The sequence below is a fragment of the Tamandua tetradactyla genome, chromosome 16 (assembly GCF_023851605.1).
Source record: "Tamandua tetradactyla isolate mTamTet1 chromosome 16, mTamTet1.pri, whole genome shotgun sequence".
In the NCBI taxonomy this organism is placed as follows: Eukaryota; Metazoa; Chordata; class Mammalia; order Pilosa; family Myrmecophagidae; genus Tamandua; species Tamandua tetradactyla.
The window spans coordinates 4,567,070-4,590,366 of NC_135342.1; the positions used below are offsets into that span (position 1 = coordinate 4,567,070).

Sequence of the window (23,297 nt, forward strand, 5' to 3'; positions counted from 1 at the left end):
AAACCCAGGTTCCTGTGGTCAGTCCAGTCCTGTCGGTCAGGACTGGGGGTATCTCTGGGTGGTCTGGCATCCCATAAACACCAGACAGGTTCTTTCCCTAAACAATCCACAGTGGGGAAGAAGGGGCAAGGAAACTGCAATAGAATCTTCATCTTAGCCTCCTGATCACAAATACCACAAAAATGGATTGGCTTAAGCAAAGGGAATTTATTGGCTCATGGTTTTGAGGTTAGATGTTCAAAATTGAGACACATTCTACCTGGAGACTGGCATTCTGGGGCTGGCTTCCCACAATCCTTGGCTTCCAGCCTTTTCTGTCACACGGCAATGCACATGCAGGTTCTTTTTTTTTTTTTTTTCCCCCTGGGTTTTGGTGACTTCCAGCACTTGCTTCTCCCCTAGATGTCCCCTCCGTGGCCTTCTCTGTAAGGCCTTCAGTAATTGGCTAAAGCCCCATCCCATCCTGATTGAGTTGGCCACGACCTTAGGTAAAAATATCACCCTCAAAAGGTCCTATTTACCAAGAGTTCCCACCCATAGGAATGGATTAAGATGAAGGATTTGTGTTTCTGGGGTACAGAATTCAACCTACCACCAATTCCCACATGGAAAAGAGGAGACTGACTCATCAGTCACCTGGTGGGAACACAGGAATATGTTAACAGAGCTGGCAAACCCTGGTCATCCAAGCTGGAGAAACGCCCTTGGCGGTCATTCACTGTGGCCCCTGGCCCTGTATTCTGGGGAGGGGCTTTTCCTTCCCCATTATCCCCATGTCCATATCCAAGGATGCATTTGGGGGGATGCCGTCCTTGAAGGGATTAACAATTCCAAAGTTTCTTCCCTGCTGGTTTGGGGACCCACGATGTATGTATTTTTAGCATTTTGAATGCTGCAAGCAGGCCAGGCATGGAGCATCATTGACAATATAATTCCCTCTTAATTTTAAAAGGCTCCTTTGTGCAAATATCTCTTCTAATTTTTTTTGAAATAACAAAATTTTGAAATAACAAAGATAAGAACTGGCTTATAAGGAGATTCAGATAGAGCAGAGCAGAATGACATAGCCATGAGAAGCAGAGTCCACCAGCCAGCGAACTTTGGAAATTAAGAAGGAAAATGCCTCCTGGGCCGCTTCGTAAAACAGGAAGCCAGGAGAAGAAGCTAGCAGATGATGCCGTGCTTACCACGTGCCTTTCCAGATGAGAGAGAAACCCTGACCATGTTCGCCATGTGCTCTTCCACTTGAGAGAAAAACCCTGAACTTCACTGGCCTTCTTGAGTGCAGGTAACCTCTTGTTGGTGCCTTAGAATGGACATTTCTATAGGCTTGCTTTAGTTGGGACATTTTCATGGCCATAGAATTGTAAACTTGCAACTTAATAAAAGTTCCCTTTTAAAAGCTGTTCCATTTCTGGTATATCACATTCCGGCAGTTAGCAAAGTAGAACACCCGCTAGGGCTGTTTTTCTATTGAATTCACTAGGAATGAAAAATTGCTGTAATTTTGAATGCAGTTTAATATTTTTTATTGTTACACTGCCACGGACATAAATGAAAACTGACCTGATATTTATTTATTACATGAAGGTGATCGGTACCATTATGATAGAAAAGGCTAAGAAAAGTTGCTTTATGACTTCCTCTCATCAGTCTTCTTGATTATGCATAAAACAATTTAGTAATACTTTGATAACGTTTGTTTATGAAACATTATGCATTATGCAGCATGAAATGTTTAAAACTGTTTTATATGAAAATATGGAATAAATATAAATTAAACTGACTGCAAAAATGTTCTACTCAAGAGTATAAGATGCCCAAAGTGCCTCATACATACCTGTGATAACTACCATTTGGATTTCGCAGTAAACTAGTCTTGATTCTGGAAAGAAAGGCCTGGGGGAAAAATTGGGGTAACAGTGAATTGAATAATAACCCCTTATAGGCTCTCAGGGATTTTCATTTTTTAATGTCAGGAAAGCAAATATAAATTTTATGTTTGTTTCCAGCTACAGAAAATAAGTACAGTAACTGTATAAAGACAAAAATCTGCATGTATTTACTTTTTATCAGCTGGCAAGCAAACTAAAAGGCAAACTGATAATGCTATGTTTAATTTTAGAAGGGTTATGCATTCATAACATTGCTTATAATTCAGGATAATATGTTAATGTGGTATAATTTAATAATGTATCCACATGCAAAGAAATGTAATTTAAACATATTTACATTTGTCAAAATCATAAATACAGGATATTAAGTCAAATAAGAAGATACAGCATTTTGGGATTCTGGGATAGCACATGATTGCAGAGAGCAGATAAATTTATTTGGTCTGAAAATTTGTCTGAAGGCAAATATTTCAAATGTGATAAGTATTTAAAGCATTGACTCCAATTTTTTTTGGATATATTACTAAATAAACCATGTTTGTACATGTTTGTATGTGACTCTACTATGTATATGCTTATAGAAATGTGAAATAAATGAATCTCTGTAATAAAAACAAAAAGAACTGGCTTATAATATTTTTACCTCTATCTCCACACTGGACAGATTAATAAACTTGATACTTTCACAAATGTGCTCAGTTCAGCCCTTTATCCGTACCATCTTTACGATGCAGATCAGTGTCTGTTTTGCTGCAGCTGCAGAGGAAGAGGGAACATTTTCTTCTTAATTATCTTTCTGAGGTTATTTTCATGAACAGCGAGCATGATCTGCAGTTCCAACTTTAAACATCAAAATTCCCCTGCTAGCACTGCAAGAAAACAGCAAGTCTTAGAGGCGAAATATCTTCACTGTGGAAAAGAAATGGGCAGAAGAGAATTTTAACAATTGGACTATGAAGATGCAGATATACAGCTAACTTCTTCTACTTATGAGATACTTAATTTGAATTATTACAGCAACTCCAGGAAGTATAGATAAAGAGACAAGGTCCAGGTCATAAGGCTAGGAAATGGCAAAGATAAGATTCAAATCTTGGACTGTCGAAACCAGAGCCAGAATTCTTAACCATTGTAACGGAATATAATTTTTGTTTTTGGTAGACGTTGAAGTCTAAAGATAGAAGTTAATGCAAGGTTGCTAATAGAGTTTATGGCAGGAGAACCTACCAGAGTTCACTGTGTGGGTTGGGCAGGTCCTGTAAATTGGGTTGTCCACAGATAAACAATAACAGTCACAAAAATATACATAGCCATATTTACACAAACATCAACTTACCCCAGCCACAGTCACAATCACAAATATACACAATTATAATGGGTGACAGTCATGCATAGCAACATGCATAACCACAACCACCCACAAGAATACACCGAAGATTTACTTCGTGCCGTTTTTAAGCGTCCCTGGGTGAAGAGGGTTGGTGCGTAGGTTCAGGAACTGTGGGGTTCACGGACTACACATCCCAAGAGCCACCAGGCCCACAGTCCCCTTCGCATCTATGGTCAGCGTTCCCTTGACCTCATGGGATTTGCAGTTTATTTCTTTGCGCAGGCCCAAAGACTTAGGCGTGGGTCCCTACTCCTAGATTCCTTGGAGGTGGGAGATACTCTGATGCCCCTGCCTACATTTCAGCCCCTTTCTGCGTGATTTCTATGGGTCTCTGCTCCTGTTTCAAAGTGCCTGCATCCTTCACGATTTGCATTTCGGTGCAGGATATTCAGGGTGAGGATTATTTCGTGCTTGGTCATGCTGGTCTTCTGTAACCTCAGAAAGACAATTAAGAAGAAAATGTTCCCTCTTTCTCTGCAGTTGCACCAAAACAGGCATTGGTCTGCATCGTAAAGATGGTACGGATAGAGCGGGCCACGGTGGCTTAGCAGGCAAGGACGCTTGCCTGCCATGCCAGAGGACCCAGGTTCGATTCCTGGTGCCTGCCCATGTAAAAAAAAAAAAGATGGTACGGATAAAGGTCACCCCGGTCCCAGAACGCCAGCTCCCAAACCTGGACTACAAATCCCAGCAAGGCTTGCGAAGGTGCAGGCGCATGGACTACATTTCCCAGCATGCTCCACGGCTCCAGGTGGGAGCGGAAGAAGGGCGGCCTAAGAAAGGCCCTGGGGAGCTGTCAATGGGGACCTCCTTTCCCCGGTGGGAGCCAGAGGTTGGCCCTAAGGACTCCGGACTTCTGATTCCATTGCCCAGCGTGCTGTTATAGTGAACTCTGTTCAGTCTTGTCTTTGAGCCTGATTAGCTGGGAGTTGCTGGGAGTAAATCGGGGATTGTCCTGGCCCCGGCTGTGCCTTTAGGGGCGTGGCCCTGCGACTACATTTCCCAGCATGCCTCGGTTTTTCTCACGACCTGGGAATCCATTTCTTAATTCATTCAATTAATATCTTCGTTCCGTACTATCGGGCTCTGTTTTAGGTCCTGGGAATAAAAGAGTGAACGTGGAAGACAAAAACCTTTACCCTCGTGGATTATTCTTTATTGGCGAGGGGCAGACAAAAAAACCCAATTAAATAAATTATATAACAGCATGTGGAAAGATGATGAGGGGCGTAGACTACCTTGTCCTATAGATCTCAGAACTTCCGGGTTGTTACACATTTCCGATCAGGCCCCGGAGCCCGAGACCTGGCTCGTTTACACCGCGCACTACATTTCCCAGCATGCCCTGGAGCACAGTCCACCCTGTGAACTCCATTTCCCAGCTGTCCCTGGGGCATGTTCCTCAATCAGGCGATTTCCTTTCGACCGCTCTAAGCTGAGGACTTCCCGGTGTGCCTCGGGGCACAGCTAGTCCAGGAAATTGCCATTAGAGACTTCCGTTTTCGGACTCCATTTCCCAGCGCTCCCAGGGTCCCGCCCCACAGGCGATCGCCGTTGGCTCTTTACGGGCCGCGGACTCCATTTCCCAGCGTGCCCTGGGAGCGGCGATGCGACGTCATCCCGCCGGGCGTGGTCCGGAGAGCCCTCGGGCAGCGCGGGGCGAGCGGCAGTTCCCGGCGGCCCCCGGGGCGGGCGGCGGCGGTTCGGGGCTCCGCTCGCGGGGCTGCGGGGCGGCGGGCGGCGCGATGTCGGGCGAGGACGGGCCGGGGGCCGGGGTCGGGACGTCGGCGGCGGCGGCCCGCGAGCGGAGGCGGGAGCAGCTGCGGCAGTGGGGGGCGCGGGCGGGCGCCGAGCCGGGCCCCGGGGAGCGGCGCGCTCGCACCGTCCGCTTCGAGCGTGCCGCCGAGTTCCTGGCGGCCTGCGCGGGCGGCGACCTGGACGAGGCGCTTCTGATGCTGCGCGCGGACCCCAGCCCCGAGCCCGGCCCCGCCGCCCCGCTGCCCGCCCGCGCGGTGCTCGACTCCACTAACGCCGACGGCATCAGTGCCCTGCACCAGGTCAGCGCCCTGCGCCTCCCTTTCCGGCCCCGAGCGCACTCGCCAGCCTTCCCCTGCAGCGCTTTGCCATCTTGTGCTGCCCCGGTCCCCGAGCTCCCCTCTCCAGCCTCGGGCATCCGACCCACTTCGAGCGCCCCGTGTCCAGCCGGTCTGCTCTTTGCCGCCTTGCGCTGCGCCTCTCTGGACCCGGGCGGTCTCTAGCGACTTCGGTCTGGGCCACATCTATGGTCGTGGCGCCTTTCCGACCCCTGAGCCCCTTTGACTAGACTGTGCCTGAGCCACTTCTCCCAGCCGGCAGTCTTCGTCATCTAAGGCTGCCTCCTGTCTCCTGGGTCTGTACCACTTACTTATTCCAGCTCCGCTCGCACCCCTTCTTCCTGAGCATGTACAGTCTCTCTAACCATACTTGGGCCGGCTGTGCCCTACAGCTTCCCCTTTCCAGGCGTGGCCGGGCACTTTCGCTGAGCTGCGTTCTCTTCTTTCCTGCACCCCCCCCAGTCTCCGGCCTGGGCCACCTCTTTGGAAGGCCCAGATCCTTCAGTGCCAACTCCCGGGTTCTCCTTCCCTCCCACTCCTTCTCCAACTTGGTCTCAGCCATCTGTTGCTGCGTAAGGATGCTTTTTCCCTGAACCACTTCTTCCTGCGCTCAGTAACGCCTTGTTTCCTTGATATATTTTTGTCTTGTCTGGATCACCTCGTACTATTCTCTGCCCCTCCTAATCCAGGTGGTTTCCTCTAAACCCTCCTGGGGTTTGTGCCACCTCTTACCTCCTACCTTGGGCCTGCTTTCTGGAGTGTTTCTCCTCCAGGAGCCTTCATCTTTCCCTCTGTTTCGCCTTCCCTTGGCTAGGCCTGCATTGTCACCCTTTTTCTGGGCAACCTCCAAGCATCACCTCTATTTGTCTTTGGGCCACCTCTGTTTTCTAGTCATCCTTCTTTCTATTTTTCTATGGATTTGGGTAACCTCTTCTTTCATTCAGGCAGTTTCTTCTTCCCATAGATGTGCAGTCTCTCCAGCCTCTGTTCTGTCACTTTCTGGAGGGTTCTGGAACTCTATAAGTTATTTCCTTCCACCACCCTACACTCTCTCCAAGTCACTGAGGTTCCTGTGTTGCCAGACCAGGACCCCCTCATACCCTGAGGATTTTCTCTGGTTCTGGGCTCTTTAACGACCCCTCCACGCTGCCACTACTCTGATGGGGCCACCTGGGAAAGGAAAGGCCAGAGAAGAGCCCCATATCCCCCCATCCCCAGGCTCCCTCCCTCTGGTCCAGCTTCCTTTTCTGTAATAGACATCCATTTCTTAGAGTACCCAGCCCCTTCTGTGCCAGGACCCCTGGGGGGAAGGCTGGGGAATTACCGGGGGTTGCTGGGAAGGAAATCTTGATGGAAGTAGGGGATGCTTGAGCTCACAGGGAGAGGAGCAGTTCAGGAAAAGCAGAATTTGAATAGATTGTTTCTGATTCCTAATCTCAGCTCCTCGATATGTGGCCTTGCCTTAATGGCTTTCCTCTCTGAGTCTCATTTTGTAACCTGTAGAATGGGGCCAACAGCCTCTCCCTGGCAAGGCTCTGGTGAAGGAGGGAGATTGAATGGGTGGAAGACCCCACAAGAGATTGGACGCATGCAGGCTTTCACTGGAGGTTGCTGCCACGTGGCCTAAATGCCACCCCCCCTTTTCCTCTCTCCTCCCCAAGTCCACTACCGCGACACCAGTGATATCTGCAACAGTTTTCTCCACCCAGAGCAGGGTCTCTTTTCCTCAATGCAGCCTTACTACAGGCAGAGCCCTGGCAAGCCTGGGAGAGGGACCTCCCCTAGAGGGCCTTTTGACTCTCCCCTTGATCTGGCCTTGCCCTCATTCTCCTGTTTGGAGGGGGGTCATCTCCCATCCAGGTACTCCCCAGAGCCCTGCAGGAGCACTGGAGGAGCAGGGGCAGTCCTGCCTTAGGCCCCATGCCTGCAAGTGGGGAGCTGGGGTTGGGGTCAGTATCTGGGTGTAGGATGACCACCTCATCCTACTGTCCTGTTTTGGGCCCTGAAAGCCCCAGGAAGTCCCTCCGTCCCAGGCAGGCTGGGTTGGTTGGCCCCCTTATCTGAGGGACTGCTGCGTCTTGAGCTGTGTGTTTTGTTCTGAATCCTCCCTTGGCCTACCCCAGAGCATCAGCCCTACCCCGGCTGTGTTCCCCTCTCCTTCTCAGGTTTCAGCCCCTACCTCAGGTAGGTCTGTGAACCACTTGGCCAGGTGGGTGTCCTCCCCCCACACTTCCAACTGCCTATTGCCTTATACATTAGGGATTGGGGGACTGGGGGCCAGAATGCTTGGAGATCTGGAAGGGGAGGGGCTGGGGGCCTGGACCCCCCGGTCTTGGGGAGGAGGGGCTGGGGGCCTGGACCCCCGGGTCTTGGGGAGGAGGGGCTGGGGGCCTGGATGCCTGGCCTGAGGGAGGAAGGGCTGGGGCCTGGATTTTTGGATCCCCGGAGCCCAGGTCTCAGGCATCTTTCACACGGATGCCTGTGCTGGGTCAGGTCCTTGAAAGGGAAAAGCCCATCTCCCTCCTTGCCCCCCTCCCCCATCGCCATGACAACTGGGTAGAAATAAACGGAGCCCAGAGTTCATCCCGTTCCCAGGGCACGTGTGGCCCCCCTTTCACAGCCCGAGTTTCCATGACTTCATGCTCTTGGCCTCGTAGCTTCCTCCCCCCTTCACCAGATGGAAGGCTTGGAGAGGTGAGGAAGTTGGGGGGGTAATTTATCCTGAGGACCCAGGAGTCCAGGCCCCCAGCCCCTCCTCCCTGGGAAGCCCTCTGGCCTGGGTTTGTCCCCATTGAGCCCTGGGTGCCCAGTCACCCTAACCTCTGGGAAGCTAGGGTGCCCTGGGGAAACCAGCTGGGTGCTCCCTGGGTCCTCTACCAGGGGCCATGGGCATCTGTTCCCTGAAGCTTATGCCTCCTTGGCCCAAGATCTGTCACTGATCTGAGTCAGGAGTCATGCCTTGGCGGGCTGCCAGGGGTGGGCTGACGGCTTCCTGCCCCCCCACCCCCAGGCCTGCATAGACGAGAACCTGGAGGTGGTGGGCTTCCTGGTGGAGCAGGGTGCCACGGTGAACCAGGCTGACAATGAGGGCTGGACACCCCTGCACGTGGCTGCCTCCTGCGGCTACCTGGACATTGCCAGGTGAGGTGGGGCCCGAGGGCCTGCCTGGGCCTGGGGGCTGGACCTGGCCACCCTGACCACTGCCCACCCTCCTGCAGGTACCTCCTGAGCCACGGGGCCAACATCGCTGCCGTCAACAGCGATGGGGACCTGCCCCTGGACCTGGCCGAGTCGGACGCCATGGAGGGGCTGCTGCGGGCGGAGATTGCCCACCGAGGTGGGCCTCGGGTGTCATCTGCGTGGGTGGGGGTGGTGCCTCCTTGCCCGACTGCAGCTGTGGGCTGAGAGCTTTGCCCTCGTTCTGGCTGGCTCCAAGGCTGCCTGCGAGCTTTCCCTGTCTCAGCTTCCTCCCACCCTGTGACAGGGGCTCTCCCTCCTTCCAGAGTGCTAACAGCTACCTGAGGTACCTGGGCCTCTGCTAGGCACATCTAAGTGCAAAGCACCGTGCCTGGAATTGTTGACCCTGAGTCACTGACAAAACAGGCCGAGAGAGGGGGAGGGTCATCTAGGGGTCCGAGGTGCCATTGCAGGGACCCCCACAGGTGTTCTCGGGGAGCAGAGAGTCTTTTGAGGGATGGAGGAATGCTGGGCTTCACTTGGGGTCCACAGACCCCACCACAGCTGTGTGGGGCGGTGTTCATTGCTCTAAGGAGAGGGTGCATTGCTTCTAGCAGGTTCTGGAAAGGGCTTGGGGTGACCCTCCCCTCCTGCTTAAAAGCACAAGTTCAGGTGCAGTCACTGTGCAGCTGGAGCTGTGCCCCGCCCCGTGCAGGTGGGTGGGCCCAGCCCCCTGGCCTGGAGTACCTGGAACAAAGAGGCCTGGTGAGGACGGTGCCCAGCTTGACCACGTCCTCAGGAGTGTGGGAGTGTAGGGTCTTCCCCAGAACCTCAGGGTCTGCGCCCAGCACTGTCTTCGCTCTCGGGCGAGGCCTCCCTGTCTGTAGGATGGGGTGACCAGGCCCTTGCCTCCGGGTGGCTGTCAGTGCTCAGCGTGTAATCCCTGAAGTGTGAGCGTGGTGCCAGTGTGGCTCAGAGAGCCTGCCAGGAGGGAAAGTGTGCCAGACACCGGGCGACCTCCCGGTTGACTCGGGGTTCCAAGCTCAGCTGTGGCCCCTGTGGCTGTGTCACCAGCCAGGATGGAGAGGAAGGATCAGGGTCGGTGTCAGGCTTATCAAGGTCCGGTGGCTGTGAGGGCTGCGTGGAGAGCAGAGCTGAGGCCGAGACCCCGAGAGTGCCTGGGTGGTGGGTAAGGTGGGGCAAGTTGAGGCAAGGCGAGACTTTTTATTTAGAAAAACGTCGGACTCGGAGAAGTTGCAGCAGTAGCACAGAGAATGCCCATGTGGGCTTCGTCAGTTCCCTTTAAAGCTGTGTGGAGAGATCACACCCTGCCACGCTGTTCCCTGGTTCAGTGTAGCCCGATCATTGATGGTTAGTGCAGTTACCACTCCAAAACAGCACCCCGCCCTTGGCCGTCCACTTCCAGCCCCCCATCCTCCCTAGCCCCTACTAATCTACTTTGTCTTCGTGTATCTCCTGCATGTTTCATGTAAATGGAGTCATACAATACAGATTCATCAGTTATTTTACTTGGCGCCTCTGTGGGCTGTGCGTGTTGTGTGCTTACTCTGTACACGTGTGTATACATATAGATACACGTGTGTATGCATGTACATACATAGACACACGTCTTGTTTGGTTGTGGGGCTATACTGAGAGTAAGCTGCAGACCTTGTAACCCTTGCCCCTAGTACTTGTGCAAGTATTCGCCAAGTGCAAACGCTGTCACAACCGCAGTCAGAAAGCTGACATCAGGACACCTCACGTTGGTGCTGACCTCGCCCCTGACCACATCACAGGTTCCGATTTTGCCGCTCTGTCCACAGACGCTCCCCGGAGCCTCCCGTCCCCTGATTTGGAATCCAGCTCTGCCCTTACCTGGGCGCCGTTCTGATGCTGCTTTAGCCTCCATCCACCTGGAGCCGTGCTTCGCATTTCCCCTGGCACTGGCATCTTTGCGGGGTTGGGGCGGGTGGCTCCACCGGGCACCCTGTCTTTGGAGTGCCTGTTTCTGCACGATGGGCTGCAGTTGTGTGTTTGTGGCGGGAACGCGGCCGTGCATCATGCCAGGAGCCAGGCCGCGCCAGTCCCTCTCGCTCCTGGTGATGTGAACTTTCACATCTAGTTCCGGGAGGCTCCATTGGACCATCCAGGTCTCTTTTTCCCTTTGTAATGAAAAGTGACTCACAGCAAGTATCCTGTGGTTCCACTAACAGGAAATACCAGAAAGAGGCCAATTTTGGAGACAGAGAGGAGAGTCACGGTGACTCTGCAAGGTGACCAGGGGCAGGGAGTTAGTTGATGCCCAGTGCGTTCAGAGTTTCTCTTTGGGGCAATGACAACGTTTGGTAACGGATGGTGATGGCTCAGGAGTGAATGTAATATCGCTGGATTGTGCACTTGAAAGTAGGTAAAGTGGAAAATTCTGCATTGAATATGTTATCAATTTAAAAAAAAAATTGCAGGCTCAGGGGCCAAGGGTCCGGGATATAAGTCCCAGCTCAGCCGCACACAGAAAGCAACTGTGGTCTTAACCTGGCGTTTCTGGGCCCTGAGGACCCCAGCCTGGCCTTCAGGCGTCTGTGAGCTCTCTGGTGCTGTGCTGAGGTGTGTGTTTTTCTACAGAAATTGCCCCAGCTTTCAGTGGCTCAGGTCCCCTCTCTGTGGAAGGAGGAAAGGCCCGGGAAGGATGTGTTGGCTGGGGAGAGGGGCGCTAGCCAGTGATGAAGGGTGGCACAGGCTGACCCTCTGCTGCTGTTGCCAGGTGGGAGGCCACAGGGGGGATTGCCGCTCCCTCGCCCTCTGGAACCAAGGCCTCATCTGGACGTTCTCGGGATGCTTGCCCTCGCCCCCGAGGTCTCATTGAGAGTGGAAGCAACAGAGCCTGGGTCACAGAGCCACACCCCCTGCAAAGAGGACACCTCATCTAGAGAGCCCCCTAAGCATGCTGGGTACCCAGGCAGGTGCCTGCTGTCTGTACCCCTGGAAATACTCATAGTCAAAGGCTGTGGGGGAGAGGACAGCACCAGCAAAAGAGGCTGAGGAGATAGGCTAAAGACCCCAGGAAAGAACTGGTGCAGGAAGAAGGTGTGGTCACGGTATGATGCTGCAGAAAGCGCTGCCCCTGCTTTGCCTGCTGCTTTCCTCTCTGAGTTGTCTGTTCATTGAGAAGGTCTGATCCAGTCAGTCTATTACTTGTGGCCTGGAGCATGCCTCTTCAGGTGAGACCCTGAGCCAGGCCAGTTTTAAGGCCTCTGCTCCAAGTGATTAGAGTGCCAAGTTAGGCAGGACTCTTTGTAAGTGTCCGGAACCAAGTTCAATAAACAGTGTATCATTTAATGCAGCTGAACTCTAGGGGTTTATGGGTTTCAGGCACAGTTTGATCCAGGGGCACAAAGTCAAAAGCATCTCATTCTCTCTGCTGACCTTGGCATTCTCTCTCAGGGAGGTACTTAGCATGCCTCCCAAGAGCTGAGGCTTATCTTCCAGCTGAACTAGAGGCCTCCTCCTTGGTGTTTCCAGTGATTCCCCTGCTGTTTGTTGGGCTACCTTGGTCACATAGTGTCCATTTCTGGAGCCGGCCTTGGGCTCAGCTGTGTTTGAACCATGTGGGACGCAAGGAGGGGTGAGGAAAGCTAAGATGCTGTTCCTAAAGAAGGGGGACGGGGCCTCAGGCATGCAGTTGCAAACATGGTGCCTCATGTGGAAGGGACCCACTGGCCACTTTGCTCAGAAGAGCTGCAGAGGGACCCTCGGGGACAGTCTGGGCAGGAATGGTACTCGAGGTGCTTTGGGGTACTTGAAGCAACCTCCCTTGGAATCCCAGCAGCCAGGACAGATCCCAGGGGGGTCACCTGAAGACAGGTGTTGTTGACAGGCAGCCGGTTCTGAGCGTTACTTCTGGAGGTGGGAGTGCTGGTTGTTACGTCCACTTTGGAAAGTAGTTTTGCATCATCTAGTAAAGCTGAGGCTCCGCGTTCCCCGCTTTCTGACAGTTGTACTCCCAGGCCCCTCGAGAGCCGCTCTCCCACCCAAGGACAAGAATGGCCATCATGGGGCATCTGTAGCACTGAGAGGCTGGAACCCACTTCTAGAAGGAGAACCGATAAATCAGCAAATCAGTGAATGATCTAGAGCAGGGGTCGGCAAGCTTTTTCTGTAAAGGGCCAGATAGCGCACATTTTCTGCTATCACAGCTACTTAGCTCTGCTGTTGTGGTGGGAACGCAGCTGCAGACTGTGTGTGAATGAGTGGGCGTGGCCATGTGCCAATAAAGCTTTATTTACAGAAGCAGGTGGCCACCCTGCTGGCTGAGGCTGGCTGACCTCTGGTGGAGAGCTTTAGAGAAATGCCAGGAGAGGGCAGAGGGGGTCCCTGGGTCCCCGGTGCTGTCCAGCCATCTCTGCCCGCCCTGGGCCATTGGAATGTAAGTCAGAGCTGCTGCTAGCAGGACAGCAGGCCGACTCGGCCCTGAGCAGATTTGATCAGGGGGGACCATGGACCCCCATCTTGTGCCCTGTGCAATTGCTTGTTTCAGATCCCATTCATGTGCGAATGCTGGAGTTCATGATATAAAAATATAGAAAAATATATGACAAAATGCATGTACATGACAATAAATTCGTGGTGGTTTTCCCTGTACCCTCAGGCTGGAGGGCTGGGAAAGACAAAGGGCAGGTTTTTAAGCAGGTGGTGGTGCATGGGGATTCTTTGCTTGTGAGCCACAAATGTAATTTAAAATTTTCAGGTACCTTGGGTGGGCCGTGGTGGCTCAGCAGACAGAGCTCTCACCTGCCATGCTGGAGACCTGGGTTCGATTCCCAGTGCCTGCCCATGGAAAAAAAAAAAAAAAATTCAGGCACCTCAAGAAAAAGAAACGGGTAAAGTTAACCTTAATAATTTATTTAATCGCAGTGTATCTAAAACATTGCCATTTCAACATGTAAATCATTATTAAATCATTCCTCAGTGACTCCTTTTTTTTTGTACTTTGAAATCGGGTGTGTAATTGGCACGCACAGCTCACCTCAGTTCAAACCAGCCACATTTCTAGGACTCACACTCGTAGCTGGTGGCTAGTGGACAGGACAGCTCAGCCTGGTACAGTACTTTGGTGAGTGTGGAAGTTTTTACAGTTAAAAAAAATAAAAGAAAAACGAGCTTCCCTGGAGGAAGACTGGACATTCCATAGCGAATCCGGTTTGGGACCTTGTCTCAGCAGCATGCAGCACGCGGGGGTGGGGTGAGGTGAGGGGTGGTAAGCAATTATCAGCGAAAGTGAACAGTTGGGTAAAATTTCAGCCTCAGAAAGGTTGCATCAGCTCATGCTGAGTTTTAACTTGTGACTTGCCCTTTGCGTCTGTAAATGCAGTAAAGCTCGGGGGAAAACCAGCTGGTGTCGGGAGTATGGCCAGCGCACGAGCGGGCGTGGTCGGCCTTGACCTCTGGATCCTGTGGTGGCGCTGCTGGGCACGGAGCCCTGCTCCCTGGGGCTTGACTCTCCCCAGCGAGGGACCCCCGGGTCGCGGTGCAGGGGGCAGGGAGGTGGAAGGAAAGCTGCATGTGTGCAGATGCCGGTGCTGTCTGTCCTCCCTCCGTGGTGCGGACTGACCTGTCCCACCCCCCAGTCCCAGCGGAGGCCCCCGTGTCAGCCGAGCAGGCCAGGGCGCAGCCCCGGGTTTCCTGTCGCAGGCTGCCGGCAGGAGGGCTTCCTCGCGTTTTGGGACACGGACCCACGAGCCTGAGCCCCTGTTTGAGGCCTCCTGTGAAGCTGCAGTGGTGGTCGTCACCAGTTCCACCTTTGTCCCGCCACCCGCTGGGAGTCCCACCTCTCCACCCTTCTCGACCTCCAGGTGTGGACGTGGAGGCGGCCAAGCGGGCTGAGGAGGAGCTGCTGCTGCACGACACGCGGTGCTGGCTGGACGGGGGCGCCATGCCCGAGGCCCGGCACCCCCGCACCGGGGCCTCTGCGCTGCACGTGGCCGCGGCCAAGGGCTACATCGAGGTGATGAGGTGAGCTGGCCCCCCTCCCCCCCACCGTGGCCTTTCTTCTCCAGCATGCCCCCCAGGGCTCTGCAGACCCCTCTCGATCCGGCCCCCTCACTGTCGTTCACCCTAAAGCGTGTCCTGATGTGTGCGGTTCTCCCGCGGTGACCTGGAAGTCAGCTCCTTTCCAGTGTGCACGTGTCTGCTCACAGCTCGCTCTGGACTTGGTGCTGTGTTCTCTGTCATTCGGCTTTTTGGAATTCGTTGCCGTTTGCTTTGCATCAAGCCTGCAGTCCACATAGGGTGGGAAAGAGTGTGCTGCCAAGTGCAGTGTTGTAAGAGGTTGTTGGATGGATTGCGATTGTGGGGTTTTAATCTTCATCATCATCAGGGGTTTTCCCTCCCTCTTTTTCTATCAGTTGTCAGAAGGGGCTCGCCAGATTATGGATTTCCCTGTTTCTCCGTTTTTACGTTAAATATTTCAAGGCTAGTCTTTTTGGTATATATATGTATGTATTTAACTTTTTATTTTGAAAATAATCTCAAATTTACAAAATATTTGCAAAAATAATATAATACCCGTAGAGAGAACTCCAACATACCCTTCACCCAGATATCCACTCTTGCTGTATCATTCCCGCTGTCCTCCATCCGTCATCTGTCTGCCTACCTGTCTGTCCATCCTTCCCTCCACCCGTCCTCTTGGTGAGGCATATTTTAGGTTGTTGGTGTCCGTATTTCCTTTCTTTCTCCCGTACTCTGATTCTGGCTCTCGCTTTCGCCCCGTTTGGCTCCCTCTGCCTTTCTGCTGGAGTGGGGGTTACAGCTCGTGCCTCCTGACGGATGTGCCTTATTCTTCGGCATGAACACAGAGTCGAGTGGTGCAGGCCTCTCTGCTCACCCTGTTTGGTTCGTGTTAAGGCGCCTGCGATGCTGCCTGCAGTGTCAGGTCCCACCTGGCCGCTCAGCTGCTGCGATGGGTCCGAGTGCCCCTTCCTGCCTAGTTCACAAGGGTGCCCGGTCTGGGGCTCCTGGGCCACTGCGGTCACATCCCTATCGCTGTGCCAGCCGGGCCCTGTGGCGGGAAACGGGAAACTGAATGGTCAGACCCAGCGACGTGTGCAGCCTTGGAACCTGTGTCCTCAAACCCAAGATCCCTGCGGCTGCCTCATCTCCTGCCATTGCATTTGTATCCCAGCCGTCTGGAGATGGGGCGAGGGCCAAGGGAGTGAATATCCATGCCTCTTAAGAGAACTGTTCAGGGTGGGCCACAGTGGCTCAGCAGGTTGAGTTCTCGCCTGCCATGCCGGTGACCCCGGTTCAATTCCCAGTGCTTGCCCAGGCAAAAAAAAAAAAAAAAGAAGAACTTTCAGAAGTGGCACAGACCACTTGTGCTGGCATCCCTCTGCCCGCCCCTAGTTGCAGGGGGGGCCTTCTTTGTCTGCTGACCCCATACCCAGCTGTGCCATTGCAGCAGGAGAAAGAATCGGGAGCCCGGGCAGCCTCAGCACTGGGAGATGTGGGACTTAGGAAGGCTGTAAGCTCTGTACTTTAACACAGGCTCCCTTTTACAGTCGGGCCTGTTGGTGGCATGTCTAAAAGAATGTGGCGACTTGCTCTTCTCTAGGGACCGGGAGGAGTCCAGGAGCATAGCTTCATTTGTGGTGGTTTGTTCAACACATTTGAACACGCTGAGCAGTCTGTTAGACACTGGGGATGCAGTAGAGGTGGGGGGGACCCAGCTGTCGACACCTTGGCCTTGTCGGGGTGACAGGCAGTCGGCAGGGGGTCAGGCCCATAAAGGTGCTGGGCCCGGTTTCCCACCCTGGTACGGTTGGCGCTGGGCTGGGTCGCTGTGTGCCATGGGCTGCCCTGGGCACTGCAGGGCACTGAGCAGCATCCCTGGCCTCCGCCCCTCGGTGTCAGGAGCACCTCCACTTGTGACAGCAGGAAGTGGGCTTTGAGGGAGAGGCGTGGACGGGATGGAAGGGGTGTGTGGAGGGCGGAGCCAGGAGGTGGCCACTGCAAGAGGGACTGCGGGGGCGTGCTCCTGGGGAAGCCGCGGGAAGCTCAGGGCAGCAGCCTGGCATTTCTTTGTGGTGGGGCCCTGTGCCAATATCGCCCCTGGAAACCCCATCTGTCAGGGCCCCCAAGCCAGCGGGTTCTTGGACTCTCTTGCCCTGGGGCAGCCCTCATTGGGGTCTGGTTTCCTTTTCCGGGCTTGGAGGCTGGCCTGGGCAGTATTCCATGCCCAGGGTGATGGAAGAGCTGACCCCGGGACCACTGGGGGCAGCAGCGGGGGCGCCTGCCAGGGGCTGTCACACACCCGAAGTGCTGGCTGGGTTCAACTACCACAAGCCCTTGTCTCCTGGTTCCGGGGCACAGAGCCTGGCAGCAGTGTGGCAGGACGAGGCTTTCTCCAGAGTTGGCAGTGTCCCATGCTGGTGTAGTCCCTGCCCCTGCCCTGGGCTGCTGTCCCCTTCTGCATCATGCAGTCGTGCTGGAGTCTCACCACCCTGGTCTGGTGTGACCCTGTGCACAGCCGAGTCCAGCCCTTAACCCATGGCAGCATCTTGAAAGGCCCTGTCCGCCGTGGGTCACTCCTGTAGGACCTGCTTCCTGGTGGGGGCTGGCAGCGGCTCTTTACCAGCAGTCTCAGAAGAGGCTCTTTTAGATGCCTTATTACTGCCACCAAAGCAGGGCTGGCTGAGGTAGCCCCTGGTCCAGACACTGTCTCAGTCACCCTTGGTCCTTGACCCTGACCCCCCTGGCCCCCAGGCTGCTTCTCCAGGCTGGCTACGACCCGGAGCTGAGGGACGGGGATGGCTGGACGCCGCTGCATGCCGCGGCCCACTGGGGCGTGGAGGACGCCTGCCGCCTGCTAGCCGAGCACGGTGGGGGCATGGACTCGCTGACCCACGCGGTGAGGGCAGGGCAGGAGTGCGGGGGAGAGGAGGGGTCCCCAGGGGGCAGGCGCCCTGGGAAGGGCCCCCACAGCCTCCTCCATCTGCCTCCTCCCCCCAGGGGCAGCGTCCCTGTGACCTCGCCGACGAGGAGGTGCTGAGCCTGCTGGAGGAGCTGGCCCAGAAGCAGGAGGACGTGAGTGCCTGCTCCCTGTGGTCAGCACCGCCCTGCGCCCCGGGACCTGCGCAGCTGTCCTTGAGGCCTGTGGGAGGGCCTGAGGAGGGGCCCTGGGCCGTGTTGTGGGAAGTGGGGCATGGGTGGCCGAGGGGGTGCGGGTGGCATCTGCCCCGACGGGTGCTGGGCCGCGGCTTGACCCTGCGGAGCCGCTGGGGGAGGAGATGCCAGCCTGCGCCTGTGCGGGAGCTCGGCTGGTCACGCCACCTGGCTGGCCTCTGCATCCCCATCTGCAGTGGGGCAGGAGGAGTCCCGTGTGGCAGCGTGTGGGTGTCCTGCTAGGAGGAGCGGGGAAGCCCTGGGTGGCCCCTGAGGCCCCTGCTGGGGTTCTCTGGGCAGTGAGCAGGTGCACAGACAGTCCCTCCAGTTTAGGGCTGGCAGCGGCTGCCTCCCACAGTGAGGGACTCGGGGGGCTCGGGGAAAGGTCAAGGCTCTGGCTTGCTGGACTCAGGACAGCTTCCCGGAAGGCAGGGCACCAGCAGGCCAGGAGGTACCCTGGCCGGAGGTAAGGGAGGCTTAGGGCAGAGAGCAGATCCCGAGGGCCTTGAGTGCCAGACTTCTACCTGCGAGTAAGGGGAGCTGTGGGGGCATGGTAGCCGTGGGGGCAGGTGTTGGGGTACCCTCTGGGATCTGCGTCCTGCCCCTGGAGGAGTGGCCTGTGAGACGAGGGCTCTGCACGGGCTGAGGGAGGTTGGGAGGACAGGAGGGGCCCCTGTGGGAGGGGTGAGGAAGCTGCAGGAGGGCAGGCAGGGTCTCCACAGCTGCCCAGGGTGGGCTCCCAGGCTGGCCCTATGGGAGGCAGGATGCTGGGTGCGCAGAGGGACCCATCCCCGGTGAGCTGCCCCCCCACTCCCCGTCCTCCTTGCAGCTGCGGAACCAGAAGGGAACCTCCCAGAGCCGGGCCCCGGAGCCGCAGGGCTCCTCCAGCAACAAGCACCGCAGGTAGGAGGGCGCCCGGGGCTGCTGAGGGCCTCGGGAGCACCCCAGGCTTGGACCCACCCCGTCCCACCCTGTCCCACCAGGAGCTCCGTGTGCCGACTGAGCAGCCGCGAGAAGATCTCCCTCCAGGACTTGTCCAAGGAGCGCCGGCCTGGGGGGGCAGGGGGGCCACCCATCCGGGATGATGATGAGGGAGAAGAAGGCCCCACAGGTGAGGGGCCCAGGTCTGAGGGCAGAGGCTGGGGTCTCAGTCTCTCAGGCAGCTGGAACATTCTTGTGGGATCTTCTGTCTCCCTGCACCACAGAGCCAGCCCCTGCAGAGCCCAGAGCCCTCAATGGAGTCTCCTCCCCGCCTCCCTCCTCCCCTAAGAGCCTCCTGGTGAGCCTGGGTGCCCCGAGAGGTCATGATGGGGTATGGGGGGGCACAAGGGGGTGCCCTGAGGCCTGTGGACCTATCCGGTGGGAAGAGTGAAGCCTGTGTCCCCCCCAAATCCTCCAGGCCACCCACCTGTGCTGACGGTACCTGCCCCCGGTCTATTGGGAACTGTAGCTTGTGGCGAACTGGGGGTTAACATTTGGAGGTCTCTGAGGAGCGAAGGGGTCCTTCTCCATAACTGAGGCCTTTTCCTCTCTCAGCCCTCTCAAGAGGCCCCCTTCTCCAGGCGCTTCTGCCTCCAGAAGACGGGGAGCTCAGGTGCCCTGGGCCCCGCAGAGAGGCAGGCTGCTGAGGACACCCCTGGGGCTGGGCTGCAGCGCTCAGCTTCCTCGTCTCGGCTGGAAGGGACCTCCACTCAGGTGAGCCGGCAGGGAGCTGGCCCGGCCCTGCCTAGCCTAGGTGCAGTCAGCCCCACTGAATAACCTCATCCTACCCTGCCTGACCTGGCCTGACCCCACCTGCCCTGGCCCCACCTGCCCTGGCCCCACCTGTCCTGGCCCCACCTAACCTGGCCCCACCTACCTGACCGACTCCACTCAGACCCACCTGACCCGACCCCACCAGACCTGATCCACTGACCCAACCTGGGCTCCCGGGACCGACCTGACCTGACAGAGCCTCTTCTTTCTCCATAGGTTAAGGAGTCCTGTCTTGCCAGAATTATCTCCACTCACTCCCAGAAGGTGCCGGAGCCCTCTGCCCTGTGAGTGCCAGGGCTGGGCTGCTCTGGGGCTGGGAGGCAGGCCTGCATTCCAGTCTTGTCAGGGTGACCCTGAGCAAGTCCATTTCCTAAATGCCTCAGTTTCCCTTTTATGTGCTACCCAGTACGAGTACAAGTCAGTACTATGGTTGCCAAGGCCCTACCTGGTCTGGCCTCCCATCCACTCTGTGCACCTGCCCCCTTGCCCGCCGTGCCCACGCTCCAGCTGTGCAGTGTCTGGGCATACACATCCTCCCAGCCACCATCTTTGCTGTTTCTCCAAAGTACTTTTTCCTTCTGAACTCTCATGTCACTTACTGTTACAGTTTTCATGGTTGTTGTTTATCTTGCATCTTTCCTGCTCAAATGAGACTCTGGGCAGAGATGATTTGTTTTCTCTGCTCACTGCTGTGCCAAAGCCTGTGCACAGTGTGAGCTGGGTGTGTTTGTTCGGTGGATAAATCCTACAGGTGTGAGCCCAGTGAGCCTCCTGCTCCCGTGGATGGCTCCCCTCCCCAGACGCCTGAGCCCGAGTCCTCTGTGAAGCCAAGTGACCCCGCAGCCTCCACAGCACCCCCAACCGACTCCCGGGACCGGCGGAGGTGGGGGGAGAGCGACTCACCCAGCACCCTGGGGCCCTGAGTGGGTGGGCTCCTGGTGGGGCAGTTTGTTCCCGGGTCCCTGGGACCTGAGGGGTGTTGGCCACAGAGGGAAACAGCCCAAGGAACCGTCCGTGAGGTTGTGACCTCGTCCCAGGTCCTACCAGATGCCCGTGCGGGATGAGGAGTCCGAGTCCCAGCGGAAAGCTCGCTCCCGCCTCATGCGCCAGTCTCGGAGGTCCACCCAGGTGGGGGCCGAGCGGGGCCTGGGCTGCTGGGTCTGCGGGAGAGCGGGCTGCTCCCTCACGGCAGGTCCCCTGACTGCGCCGGTCCCCTCCAGGGTGTGACTCTGACGGATCTGAAGGAGGCCGAGAAGGTGGCAGGGAAGGCCCCGGAGCTGGACAGGTCGTCCCTGCAGAGCCTGGTGAGGGGTCAGGTGGTGGGGCAGTGGGTGCACAGGCCCCCGCAACCTCTGACTCCTGCTGCCCATCTCTGCAGGACCCTTCTGGGCGGCCCCAGGTCCCCGGGGTGGAGAACTCGGATGGCCCCGCCCAGAGAGGTGAGGCCCGCCCGCTGGGAGGATCCCCAGGGTGGCGGTCCGTTTGCCCCGGCTTGATCCTGGGACCCCTGACCTGGCATGGGGTGGGGGCAGTGTGTGCACTGATTCGGGGCCCTCCCCCAGCAGAGGTGCCCGACGGGCAGGGCCCGGGACCACAGACCATCGAGGAGCGCCGCAGGGTCGGCAAGGAGCACAGGGGGCCGGCGGAGGTGAGGGGCTGTGCTGGGGCTGGGGGATGCCCGCGGCGGAGTGGAGCAGCTCACGCTGCCCCCCCAGCCCGGGCCTCTTGCTGAACTGCACCTTCCCGCAGGGGGAGGAGGCAGAGCCGGCCGACTGCAGCCCCGAATCCAGGTACCGGGCGGGTAGAGCAGGCGGGCAGCGGGGCCGAGGGCAGGCAGCTGGGCTGCACCCTCTGATACCCGCTTTGTCGTGGTCCCTGCCTTCCGGGTGGCCACTCCTCATCCCACAGGCAGCGCCCCCAGCGGGACTGCAACCCGGAACCCGAGCCGGCATCCCCAGAGCCAGCAGGCGGCTTCAGGAAGGTGCGAGGTCATGCCCAGAGCGCTGTGACTCCTCCTCTCTCTGCCCTTACCTCAGCCCGCCACCCAGCCCAGGGCACCTGCGTGGCCCCCGCGTGGCCCCCGCCTCCCCAGGGCAGCTGGGCCCAACCCTGACTGCCTCCCCTTGCCCCAGCTGTACGCAGAGCTGCGCCGGGAGAATGAGCGGCTGCGAGAGGCCCTGACTGAGACCACGCTGCGGCTGGCCCAGCTCAAGGTGGAGCTGGAGCGCGCCACGCAGGTAGGCGGTCTGTGGAGAGGCCAGACTGGGGGCCAGCTGCCTGGGGAGCGGGGTGGCCTGGCCTGGGTGGGGTGGAGTGGGGCCATGGGCATGGCATGGGTGGGCATGGTGAGGGGCTGGCCCCATGTTTAGGTGTACCTCTCACCCCTGCGCTTTCCTGCCCTCGCCAGCGGCAGGAGCGCTTTGCGGAGAGGCCTGCCCTCCTGGAGCTGGAGAGATTTGTGAGTAGGGCGGGTGGCATGGGGCCAGTGCTTCCCCAGCATTACTGGGGCTGGGTCAGGGGAGCCACACTTACCTTACCTGGTTCCCCAGCCTCTCCCCACCCCTTTTAATTACTGACCCCGCCCCCCGCCCCCAAACCCCGTCCCTTTCTCCGTCCCTTTCTCTGGCCCTTCCCTAATCCTCGGCTTCCCTGGTTTCCTCCAGGAGCGCAGAGCCCTGGAGCGGAAGGCAGCTGAGCTGGAGGAGGAGCTGAAGGTGAATGCTGAAGGGGAGCCGTGGGCAGGGGGCCGAGGGTGGGCAGCCGTGGCTTAGCAGGCCACCCTGTACCCTCCCCCAGGCCCTTTCCGACCTTCGGGCTGACAACCAGCGGCTCAAGGACGAGAATGCAGCCCTGATCCGTGTCATCAGCAAGCTCTCCAAGTGACTCTGGGGAAGGCCCCACCCATATTTACACAGCTGCTTCTGCCACACGCACCCCTTCCCCCGTGTGAACACGAGTGACTGGGCTGGGGGAGATATCTGAGAAGCCATAGCCTCCACTTGGGACCTTGGGGCCAGGAGGGGAGGACAGAGTCCTAGGAGCCAAGGGGCCATTGAGGCTAGGATGGAGGCCGGAGGCTGAGCCGGGTAGGGGGAGGTTGCTGAGAGGGGCCTGGAGCCCAAGGCAGGACCAAGAAGGAACTGAGGACCAGGGAATGCAAGGACCAGAAGCCAGGGACCAGAGTAGCTGCCCCGGAGGCCCCCACGTCGCCTGTGAGGTCACCTCAGCCATCCCCTCTTTCTGAACAGGGATCCGAGAATGTGCCAAGAGCCCTGCCTGGCCTCAGCCAGGAGGGCCTGTATATAGGGGCCTGGGGGTTGTTTTATGAGGGCTTCACCCATGTGCAATAGGGAGGGATGTCTTCTATTTTTTGCTGCCCCCTCCCCAACCTTTGTCTGGGCAGGGGGAGAAGGTATTTTCGACAAAGCACAGGACCACAAATAAAAGAAGTGAAGTTGCCACTCAATGACTGCTTCCCCAGCCTGGAGATGGGGAAGTGTTGGGGTGTGTGGGTGTCGGTGCCAAAACCACAGGGCCTTTGGGTCAGGGTGTTGAGAGGTGTATGGGCGTTGATAAGTGCCAGGAGCTTGTTTCAGGAAGAGGGACCAGTTTGCACATCAGCCCTGAGCTAGGGCTGGCAGGGTGGCGAGCAGTGGTTGGGAGACACGAGGTGAGGGAAGGTCAGCCAGGGTGAGACCCTGGAGCTTGCGTCAAGCTGGGAACAGCCTAGATTCTATCCTCAGTGCTTTTGAAGCAAATATGAGTAAACTGTCAACATTTGAGATTTAAGGTAATTCTCATAGGAAGTCTGAAAACGTTGGCTTC

At 56.8% G+C, this 23,297-nt stretch overlaps 1 protein-coding gene and 1 long non-coding RNA gene across 4 annotated transcripts; one reads left to right on the plus strand and one right to left on the minus strand.

Annotated features, from left to right (window-relative positions):
• Positions 1–1,842: 1,842 nt before the first annotated feature.
• LOC143660125 (uncharacterized) lies at positions 1,843–3,463 on the minus strand. 2 transcript variants are annotated; one of them, XR_013163855.1, is made up of 4 exons: positions 3,338–3,384; positions 3,123–3,151; positions 2,539–2,651; positions 1,843–1,899 (listed from the first exon to the last, which is right to left on the minus strand). It is a non-coding gene; the product is annotated as an uncharacterized LOC143660125 (long non-coding RNA). The 2 variants fall into 2 exon arrangements; XR_013163856.1 differs by lacking the exon at positions 3,123–3,151 and having other exon boundaries at positions 3,232–3,463.
• Positions 3,464–5,025: 1,562 nt separating this feature from the next.
• PPP1R12C (protein phosphatase 1 regulatory subunit 12C) lies at positions 5,026–22,938 on the plus strand. Of its 2 annotated transcripts, none has more exons than XM_077130766.1 (22): positions 5,026–5,342; positions 8,389–8,519; positions 8,597–8,715; positions 14,408–14,567; positions 17,319–17,463; positions 17,565–17,639; positions 18,547–18,620; positions 18,701–18,828; positions 18,923–18,996; positions 19,254–19,412; positions 19,689–19,756; positions 20,224–20,355; positions 20,510–20,600; positions 20,693–20,776; positions 20,851–20,911; positions 21,035–21,120; positions 21,222–21,262; positions 21,381–21,453; positions 21,605–21,709; positions 21,880–21,930; positions 22,136–22,186; positions 22,269–22,938. In XM_077130766.1, the coding sequence occupies exons 1-22, from the start codon at positions 5,031–5,033 to the stop codon at positions 22,353–22,355; spliced, it is 2,307 nt and encodes a 768-aa protein (XP_076986881.1). In that variant the 5' UTR covers positions 5,026–5,030; the 3' UTR covers positions 22,356–22,938. The 2 variants fall into 2 exon arrangements, with proteins under 2 accessions (XP_076986881.1, XP_076986882.1); XM_077130767.1 differs by having other exon boundaries at positions 21,038–21,120.
• Positions 22,939–23,297: the final 359 nt, after the last annotated feature.